We start from the raw sequence: 10,716 nt of genomic DNA on the forward strand, positions 1-10,716 counted from the left end.
GATGAGCACAGATGCCAACCAGAAAGAGCTTCCCTGGCCAAGACTGCAACAGCCTGAGCAACAAGATTAGTAACAATAATTTGGGGTTATAATACAAAGAATAAAATAAAATCTGTACGTCTATACTGATATAAATAAATAAGTAAATAAATGGAGGAGAAGGGACAGCTTCTGTTCACAAAAGAATTCCAATTAATAAATGTAGAAATGAGGGAAAGAGAAAATCTTAACAATAGCAAGATCTACACATGGATGCTAAAACTAGAGGGCAAAAGTTTAAGCAGAAACAGGATATCTGCATGGTCTCAAAGTAGTTAGTAATTATTAAAGAGGAAAATAGTAGCTTTACAGTGGAGAAACCTAGCAGAATCCCCTGAACCCAGTGATCACAGGTTAATATTACCAGTAGGACACGTCACCACCCTGTCACCTCCACCCCCTCCAAACGATGCACTGGGAAGGACATAACACTTCTGTGATATCCTTCTCTTTAACAACCTCTGTCTGATCTTGAGAAAATATCAGACAAACCCAAATTGAGAGCCATTTTGCAAAAATGACTAGTACTGTTCAAAATGTCAACGTCATGAAAAAGAGAAGTATGAGAAAGTGCCACAAATAAAGGAAACTAAGGAGACATGAACTAAGGTTCAGGATGGGGAGCACGTGTATACCTGAAATTTTTTTTAATTTTAAAAATAAAAAAATAAAAAAATTCAAAAAAATAAAAAAATAAAATAAAAAAAAATAAAATCACCAACTTCAATTGAAATAGGGATTATTTTCTGGCTCTTCTACAGCTTATAAAAATATTAGCAATATAATAATAAGAATAATACATAAGTTCCAATATTTTGGCCATCTAATGCAAAGAGCTAACTCACTGGAGAAGACCCTGATGCTAGGAAAGATTGAGCACAGGAGGAGAAGGGGGCGACAGAGTATGAGACGGTTGGATGGCATCATCAACTCAATGGCCATGAGTAAAAAAAAATTTAAAAAAAAAAAAAAAAGGAGACATGACAACAAAATTGAATGAGGTATTCTGAATTTGGATCTTGGAATAAAAACAAACATTAGTGGAAAACTAGTTAAATCTAAATAAATTCTATAGTATAGTTAATAGTATTGTACTAAGGTTAGTTTCTTACTTTTAATAAGTGTTCTATGATTTATATGAAGAGATTATCATAAGGAAAAGCTTGGTGATGGGTATACGGGAACTCTGTGTATTCCTTTTTCAAGACTTCTATTAAAAAAAAAAATTAAAAAGAAAAACCTAAAAGGCTCAGATACTCTGGGAGCAAGAGTGAGGTCCAAGCTAGAATAGGAGATCAAAGTCTGCTTAAGAAACAGTCAAAACTTCCAGATCCTCTCTCCTACTCTTTGACCCCTTCTTGGCAAGAGACTAAACAACCTCAGGAGAGTATAACACAAGGCGTCTTTGGACAAGAGGACGCCAGGTGCAACTGAACTGGAAGGCTGCCACACTGGGAAGTGGCTTTCCATGTGGTGCTAGTGGTATAAAACCCGCTTGCCAATGCAGAAGCCTTAAGAGACCTGGGTTCGATCCCTGAGTTGGGAAGATCCCCTGGAAGAGGGCATGGCAATCCATTCCAGTATTCTTGCCTGGAGAATTCCATGGACAGGAAGATCCTTGCGGGCTACAGTCTAGGGTCACAGAGTCAGACTCAACTCAGCAGGCATGCATACTGAAAACTGCAGAATTAAATGAAAGTGCACTTGTGTATGTCATGATAAAACCCACATTCCCTTTTCCTACTCAACTCCAAAGCCTGTTCTCTTCAAGGAACAGACCAGAAATCTTTTCTGGGAAATCAATTCAGCACAAGAGAAAAATCTGTCACTGGGAGTCCAAGGAAATTATCCAGACATATCCAATGAACAGGGAAAACCATAATCACTCACTGGCAGAGCTTCCATTCAGCTTTTTAAGGACCCTCAGAATTCTAAATAAACACTGACTTCCAAGGAATACCAGACATCTAAAACAAAAATCTAATATAAAAGACAAAGCCCAAAGCCAACAAACAGAAAAAGGAAATCTGGAGAAAAGAGAATATTCAGAGAAGAAACGTATCAATAATTCCCTAAGAGAGAAAAGATATTATATCCACGAAAAGAATATTATCATTTAAACTTTTTTAGGAAAAAAAAGTACTTGGAAATTATACACATTAATAGCAGAAATAAAACCTTAGTAGAAGAATTAGAAGATAAAGTTGAGAAAAATCTCCCAGAAAGCAGACGAAAAAGAAAGAAATGGAAAATAGATGTAAACACAGAAGAAAATTAGAGAAGCCAGTCAGTAGGCCTAATACCTAAACAACAGGAATTCAAGAGAAACAGAGAAAACGAAGGGGAAGAAACCGAAGAAATGACTTAAGGAAATCTCCTAGAACTGATAAGATAAATTTCAGATTGAATAAGACTACCCTGAATCCAGCAGAAATGGAGACAAATAGACCTTTACACATAATCCAGAAATTTCAGAACTCTAGGGGAAAACAGTCTCCAAGCTTCCAGAGGAAAAATAAAATTCAAAATCTTCTAGGCATCTGATGTCTCAACAGCAACACTGAAAAAAAGATAGCAATGGAGCAATGTTTTCAAAATTGGGAAAAAATATTTCTGATCGAGAATTCCCTGCCCACCAAACTATCTACAAAGAGAACAGAAACAACATTTTAAGGACGTGAAGTCTCAAAAAAATTACAGCCCATCCTGAAAGCTATTGAAAATGGTCCCCCAAAATGAGAACACAAAGAAAGATGAAGGCATCAAATACAGAACCAGGAACTCCTAGAGAGACCTGCGGGAAACTAAGATGATTATAAACGTAAATCTAAGACAACAGCTGCAATTCGAGAAAATTCATCCAAAGAAACTGGTAGGTTTGAACATAATGAGGAGAAGATTTATACACTTGAGAGTTTGGACTAACTCAGGGTTTCTCAACAGCAGCACTACTGACATTGTGGACAACAGAATTCTTTGCTGTAGGAGGCTGTCTGGTGCAGTTAGGACGATGCTCGGCAGCATAGCTTGCTTCTGCTCACTAGACATCAGAAGCACACTACTGCCCTTGCTCACCTACCCAACATCGCCAATATCCTTAGGTGAGAAGCACCTGGTGAAATTCATGATAAGTACACAGAAAACTAAGCAAAAGTAAATTTTTAGAAAGTATTAATTCATGGAAAACACAAAATGCTACACAGGAAGGGAAAATAATCACTATAAACTACAAAGTTCAACTATGTATACAGTCACGTTGACATAAACTTTGAACTTTTACGTATCTGAACAACCTGCAATCTGACAACACTGGGATGACTGGGCAGAAATGAGAAGTGTGCCTCTGTGTTTGGGGATAGTAGTAAGCCTAAACTTCCATCGTGGGAAGTCAGTAGACAATTTCTTCAACTGAAAAATCACGAAGGAAAATGACAGGAACACTACTCTGAAATGTGGAGATAAATATCTGAAGAATGAGTTGAAAGTGGTTGCCTCTGGAGAGCCTAAAATGGAAGGGGAGGGGAATCTGTACAGCAGAGCTATTCAACTCTTTTAAATATGTGCATGTATAACTTTGATAAAAATTAATTGTAAAAAACAAATCAATTGAGACTATATTATGAAGGACTTTCCTACTACTTAAGGCCAAAGTGACCCAGAAACAAACAGCTATACAACTTTGAGGAAGTTACTTACTCTTTAAGCATACTTCCTATCTATCTACAAATACACAGTGAAAGAGCCGGCTTAAAGAGCTTTACATGCATTAAATGAGAAAGAGTGTAAACTGTTTAGTGGTGTCTGGCACAAAGTGTTTATACATCGTATCTAGTATTTGATTTGCAATCAGAGAGTAATAATTATAAATTTTAAGACAGGTAAGTCATAATCTCATGTGTTTTAGAAAGTAATGGCTATTGTGGAGAAGACAGTTATTAAACAAAAGAGCCTAGAAGCACAGAGACCATTTAAAAGGCCTATATTGAAATGAGACGACAGACAGAGGCAGAGCCATGAAGAGAAAGATAAGGATACAAGATATCTTGCAAGTGATGGTCTAACTATATACGCAAAAAGGAGGAGTTAAAAAAATGTTCTAACTTAAGTAAACAGAAGATGATGACACTAACTGAATAAGAGAATACAAAGAATTATGCTGGGAGGAGGACTAAGAAGAGAGGAAAGAAAAATGAGGTTGATACTACACGTATTTAATCTGTAGGTCCTAGAGTACAACCAACTACAGATATCCAGTATGCAGGTGGAAATCTGAAACTGGAAGAGAGGTCAGGGCTTGAGATATTAAAAACATGTAAATTACAATCAAAGGTTGAAGCCATACAAATTAAAATATTCATTTGACATGCTCCACAATAGATACTGATGGAATTGATTTGAAAAAAAAAAAAGACAATAGAGATGAAAAACAAGCTGTTTTAATGTTTTGGGGGCTCTCAATATCAATGGTCCTGAAAAATGAGGTCATTGTGAAGTTCAAATGAGTTAATATACACAAAGCACATATAACAGTATGTGACATTTAATAAAAGCTCAATAAATTTTGGATTATTAGTATCATCATTAGTTCCAGATAGAAGTAGTGTTTATTGACTTCCCTGGTTAAGAACCCACCTGCCAATGCAGAAGACACGGGTTAATCCCTGGTCTGGGAAGATTTCACATGCTGTGGGGCAATTAAGCCTGTGCTCCACAATAAGAGAAGTAGTGATTATTACATGGAAAAGAGAAGCAGAAAAAAATTCACTGAGATATGGAATCACATATTCTTTTCTTTCACTTTTCCATCCTTTCTACATTTATATTTTCCTTGGACACCACTTTTCACTTATAGTGAAAGTATTATTTTAAAACCACTAGGTACATTGTAATATCCTTAATTATACCATAAGATACTTGAGGAAAAAATAATTTTTTTCTACTTTTTCTAAATAATCCCTGTATGGCAGCATACAGCAATGTACAGTGAGTACTCAACAAATATTAATGTCACAAATTCTTTATAAGGAAACAAAATAAAAGCAACAAAGCAATAAATAAAAATTGGAATGATATTAAAAGCCAAAGATCTCAAAGTCAACATCAACATACAACAATTCAAAGACAAACAGAAGAGTGAAAAGGTGAGGGGAAAAGCTTTATTGTTAACCACACAGAACAGACCACACTCTCTTTGCTCTCCTCTGGGTACAATAAAATTAGAAGAAATACTAAAAACACTGGATTATGTCTAAAACAGAGCAAGCTGAGAAACACTTAGAGACCTGAGGATGCTCAGACTTTAAAACAGAGCTTGGTCCTCCTATTCCCTTCCCCCATGTTCAACAATGGAAAAAAGCTATCCTTTGGAAAATGATTGAAAATTTCTCTGCTGTCCGGAGCCAACAATCAACAGATGGCAGTTATAGAGATCTAGACTTCTCTCAGCTCAAAAACTTAAAACAGATTTCTCAAAAGACAAAGATATTACCCGAGATGTCATGAAGGTATTCAAGCTGAGGTTGGAAAACAGCTTGCCAAGGATGTTATGAAAAACATCCAAGCAGGGGAAATTGGTTAGAAACTGGTTTCCTTGCAACCCTGTAACCAGATCAATGAATATTACTGAAGATCTGCTTCAGAAAGGACACTATCCTAGACCTATAGTTTGTCGTTGTTCAGTCATTCAGTTGTGTCCGACACTTTGGGACCCCACGGACTGCAGCACACCACGATTCCCTGTCCTTCACAATCTTCTGGAGTTTGCACAAACTCATGTTCACTGAATCAGTGATGCCATCCAACCATCTCATCCTCAGTCGTCCCTTTTTCCTCCTGCCCTTGATCTTTCCCAGCATCAGGGTTTTTTCCAATGAGCTGGCTCTTCTCATCAGGTGGCCAAAGTATTAGAGCTTCAGCATCAGTCCTTTCAATAAATATTCAGGTCTGATTTCCTTTAGGATTGACTGGTTTGATCTCCCTGCTGTACAAGGGACTCTCAAGAGTCTTCTCCAGCATCACAATTCAAAAGCATTAATTCTTCAGTGCTCAGCCTTCTTTATGGTCCAACTCTCACATCCATACATGACTACTGGAAAAACCACTGCTTTGACTATATGGACCTTTGTCAGCAACTGATGTCTCTGCTTTTTAATACACTGTCTAGGTCTGTCAAACCTAGACAAACCAGACCTACACAAACCTAAACAAGGTACTAACCTATATCTTCACAACCCTAGGCAAACCTAAACCTATAGTACATATTAAAAAAAAAAAAAGCGCGGGTGAGAGACACATAAGATCTCTGCTGTCAAGACATCCACAATGAATACTAATAAAATACAGTTGAGACTATAATAGATGATCAGTGAACCAGTGACGCTGCTCAGTCATGTCTGATTCTTTTCGATCCCATGGACTGTAGCCTATCAGGCTCCTCCATCCATGGAATTTTCCAGGCAAGAGTACTGGAGTGGGTTGCCATTTCCTTCTCCAGGGGATCTTCCCAACCCACGGATCAAACCCAGGTCTCCCGCATTGTAGGCAGATGCTTTACCGTCTGAGCCACCAGGGAAGCCCATAATAGATAACACAAAGCACTATTTACTAACTGGCAAATGAATTCTGTTCGTATATAAGTCTTCTAAGAAGGAGAAATCCTTAAGGTTAAATGGTCACAAAAGTTTTTTAAGAATAAATGAGATATGAGATACTTAAGGAAAGAGGTGTATGAATGTTCTGAATTGGTGGGCAGAAGTAGGAAAGAGGAGGCAGCACAAATAGAAGTGAAAAGCAAGTTAAAGAAAAACCTGTTTGGCTACATTAAAAACTTGCTTTGAAGGAGAAGAGATAAGCTTTCTCAAAGGGCAGATTGTGGCCAGAATCAAACTATATCAATACTAAGTCTTGAACACCAAGCTAAGTAACTTCAAATGCATCCTGTATACAGCATTTGTACCAACTACTTAACTCTACTATAGCCATAGACAATAGTAAAAAAATGGGCATGGCTGTGTTTCAATAAAACTTTATTTATGAATACTGAAATCTAAACTTCCATGTATCACAGATTATTATTATCTTGATATTTTTCAACAATTTGACAATGTAAAAATAATTCTTAACTCTTGAGCCAAACAAAACAGGCTACAGTTTGAATTTGGCCCAGGGACTGTAGTTTGCCAAGCCCTGCATGACACTTAGCTGCCGCCTTCAGCAGTCTAAGGTACAGTTTTGTCCTTGAGCTTCTAGGACCAGAATAATATACTATTCGTTCAACAACTGCACACACATGAATGCATATACTTTATCAATATATCTAAATCTAATAAGGGTCAGAGGTTCCCTTAAAAAAAAAAAAAAAAAGACAAAGCTGTCCATATAGTTGGTAGTAAGCCATTAGAACAGAACCAAGACATTTTAAAATTCTGTAATTTATTTTCACATAATAAATATAGTTAGAGAGTTACAAACCATTCTCACAGAGCCTCTAGGTTACATGGAGGGATGTGTAGAATAAGAGTATAATCAAGGGGATGTGAGTTCTAGTCCTAGCTCTGTCCTTTATTTACTCATTATGTGACCCTGAACAAGTCCTTTTCAATCCTCTGGCCCTAATTTCCTCATCTGTAAAAGTGAAGGCGCATAAGTTATAATATTAGATGATCACATCACTATGTGCTCTCTCAGCTTTAACACTATATAATTCTACTTCTATCAGACAAGGATGACAAATATCAGACAAAAGTGATAATTAAAGACACAGAAAAAAAGAAAGACATTGACCAAATGAGTGACCAAATAGGACAAACAGGTACGAGAAAAAGGCCCCAAAATACAGTATTACTAAAATCAAGGATTTTTTTAAAGTATCAAATGCAAAAGAAAACTCAAGGAAGAGAAGCAGGAAAGAAGAGAAGTATGGCCATCAAAAAAGAATGAACCACTTAACTAGTGAACAAAATGACAGACCTGAGATTTGAGAGTAGTGTGCATGCTTCCAGGAATCATGAAAGGAGTCAGGGAAAAAGAAAAGACTGAAGATGAGTCTGGGGAATAGAAAATAAAGGCACGTGATCGAGAAGGAGTAAGAAACAAAAAAGTCAGAAGTCAGGACGAGTTTGAAGCTTCAAGTAAAGGAATTAGTCTTAAAGGAGAGGCATTTAATCTTTAAAAAACAAAATTTATTAGGGTATAGTTGTTTTACAATATTGTGTTAATTTCTGCTGTACAAGGAAGTAAACCAGTTGTATGTGTACATATATCTCTCCCCTCTTGGATCTCACTCCCCCCACCCACCAAATCCCTTCCCACCCATCAGTGAGGCATTTAACCTCTAAAATCCAAAAGGTAAAAGCAGCACTTGCAGGTATGTTCCTGTTGAAGTATATCTATATCATGTTTTCTATAAACCAAATTATTAGGGAAATAAACCTAATATTGAGCTTTTCATAAAGCAAAGTTCCACCAATATTTTCTAATGGTCAAAAAATTAAGAAAGGACTAACTTTGCTTTTCACAGAAATGAAAACCAGCACTGTGTAGCTCTAAAAGAAAATTCATTTTTAATATCTCATAGTATCTATCACTTTCATCCTTGCATAAGTTTACTTTTGTAGAAAATTGCTTAGCCCCTACTTTGAGCTCAATGAATACTAATGTTACCTTTCTTAGTAGCCTTAGAAGTTCCCAAGGTAAGAATTCTGATTAATTCATCTGTTTATTATTTTCTGTGCAGATGGTGCTTGATGAATAAATACTGACACATACGAACTGAGTTTTAAAAAACTGTCCTTGCAAAACAATCATCTGATAAAGTTGGGAAAATATTCCTATCACTTATACACAACTCCAATAATACTTTTGCAGTGTCAGAGCTTGCTCAAGTACCAACAAATAGCTACAAAGCAACCAAAAAAGGTAAAAAAAAAAAAAAAAGAATTAAAAAATTTTAAGATCATCCCAAACTATCAAGATCCGATATAGCTAATTTCAACCGACACTTGCATCTATTTGAGGTATATGAGAAATAAAAATCCAAAGCATTCGCCTGATGATCAGCCAGTTAAAAATACACATTTGGACACCCTGAAGATATTTATAAAGCCAACAGAGATACTATTAATATATTGAAATTCACTGGCCAGTGCTGGATTCTATCATTAATCTTCTCCTGCTATTCAAGAGAAGCCAAGAAGTCAAGCCTTCTCATATCACTTGCTTTTAAGAATGTAAGAAGTCACCCAAACTGGCATACACAACCCAACTACAAAAAGTAGTTCAACTCTCCATATGGTAATGCTTCGCTACCTCTTACCTTTACTTGAAAGTCACATTTACTACTTTTCAACGATCTTCGGTAGGCCTCATTTAGGCAGGCCCCTAGTACCACCAAGTAAGAAACAGGAGTTCAAAAAAGTCGTAACAGTTAACTGCCCTCGCACAAAGCTCAAGTTGGGCGTAGATTTCACAAGCCCTGAGAGCTATGCCACTGTCAAAACCAGAAGCAGCACCGTCACCCCGTCGTGCACATCGGCCACTGTTGCAGAATTTTTTCTTTGAAATTACCTCTCCACCTTGGCTCAATATGTTAAATACTTAAGCTACCCTCTCCCCCTAGAGCAGGACCAGATTCCTTCCAGTCCACTCCGTTTATTGTCCAGCACCACAAATCCAAGGGGAGAGGTCTCCGCTCCCCCGACCCCCGAGATCCAGCCCGGTTTCCTAGCTGCTCGCGGCACCCACCATGCACCACCCCCCAACCCCGCACCACACACCTCCTCCTTCCCCACCTCCTCCTTCCCCCACGGCCGGGCCAGCCCACGAGCTGGGCCCGCAGCCCGCCCCTCGCCCCCGGCCTGCGCTGCTGGCAGCGGCCGCAGGCCTTGGGCCTAGCCTCCTCCGCCGGCCCCTCACCTCCTTCGGGACCAGTTGGTTCTCCTCGCCGGGCACCATCGCTCAGACTCCCGGCCGCTCCTCTCCGCCCTGCCGGAGGAGGGGGAGGGTGGCGGCGCCTCTCTAGCTCAGGAGAAAAACGGCAGCGGAAGTCATCCTCTCCTCCGCCGGCGCTCGGGCTATCGCGGAGGCCTCAACCTGGGCCTCAGACACCAACGCGCAGACACCGACCCAAGGCTCCGCCGCCGCAGCCGCCGTCGCCTTCGTCGTCGGCCCCTCCCCCCGCTCGCTGCAATCAATGGAAAAATGGCGGCGGCCGCTCTCGCGAGAATTCGGGCCGTCGGGCTCCGATCCCGGCGCCTGGCGCCCAAGGTACCCAGACAGCTGTCGTTCGCAACTAATTACCTCGGCTCTCACTCGGCTTCGAGATGTATAAAATTGGTTGAGCGGCCAAGGAAACGCTTTTCGGAGATGGATTCCAGACTGTCCATCTCGGGACTCCCTCTGCCGGCAGGGAAAGGACCAGGCCTCAGGTCCTCCATGCCTTTCAGGGCTCCTCGGACTCTCCGTCCACCGGGGAGAGACTCGACCCTAAAGCCTCACCTCTGGCCCTACTGCCAACACTGCTCGCCCTCCCTGTTAGAAGAGCTCCTGAACTCTTCCCTCTTTACAGACCTCCGGTCTCTGCCTGGAAGAGAAAGCATCACGGACTGCCTCCCGGCCTCCGCCCTCAGACACGGTCCCAGCCAGAAAGGACTGCGTTTTCTTTCCCCTTTCCCCACCCTC

The 10,716-nt window shown here is 39.6% G+C and overlaps 1 protein-coding gene across 6 annotated transcripts in view; it reads right to left on the reverse strand.

Moving 5' to 3' along the window:
• USP47 (ubiquitin specific peptidase 47) overlaps window positions 1–10,041 on the reverse strand; it is a 104,333-nt gene extending 94,292 nt beyond the window's left edge. For 3 of the 6 annotated variants that reach the window (XM_061440786.1, XM_061440783.1, XM_061440782.1), the window contains exon 1: window positions 9,952–10,040. In XM_061440786.1, coding sequence (XP_061296770.1) covers window positions 9,952–9,990 — 39 coding nt within the window. In that variant the 5' untranslated portion in view covers window positions 9,991–10,040. Of the gene's footprint in view, window positions 1–4,671; window positions 4,717–9,951 lie in introns of those variants that run through there. The other 3 variants (XM_061440785.1, XM_061440784.1, XM_061440787.1) reach the window with 2 other exon arrangements.
• Between the last annotated feature and the right edge of the window lie 675 nt (window positions 10,042–10,716).

The sequence above is a fragment of the Bos javanicus genome, chromosome 15, assembly GCF_032452875.1.
Source record: "Bos javanicus breed banteng chromosome 15, ARS-OSU_banteng_1.0, whole genome shotgun sequence".
NCBI lineage: Eukaryota > Metazoa > Chordata > Mammalia > Artiodactyla > Bovidae > Bos > Bos javanicus.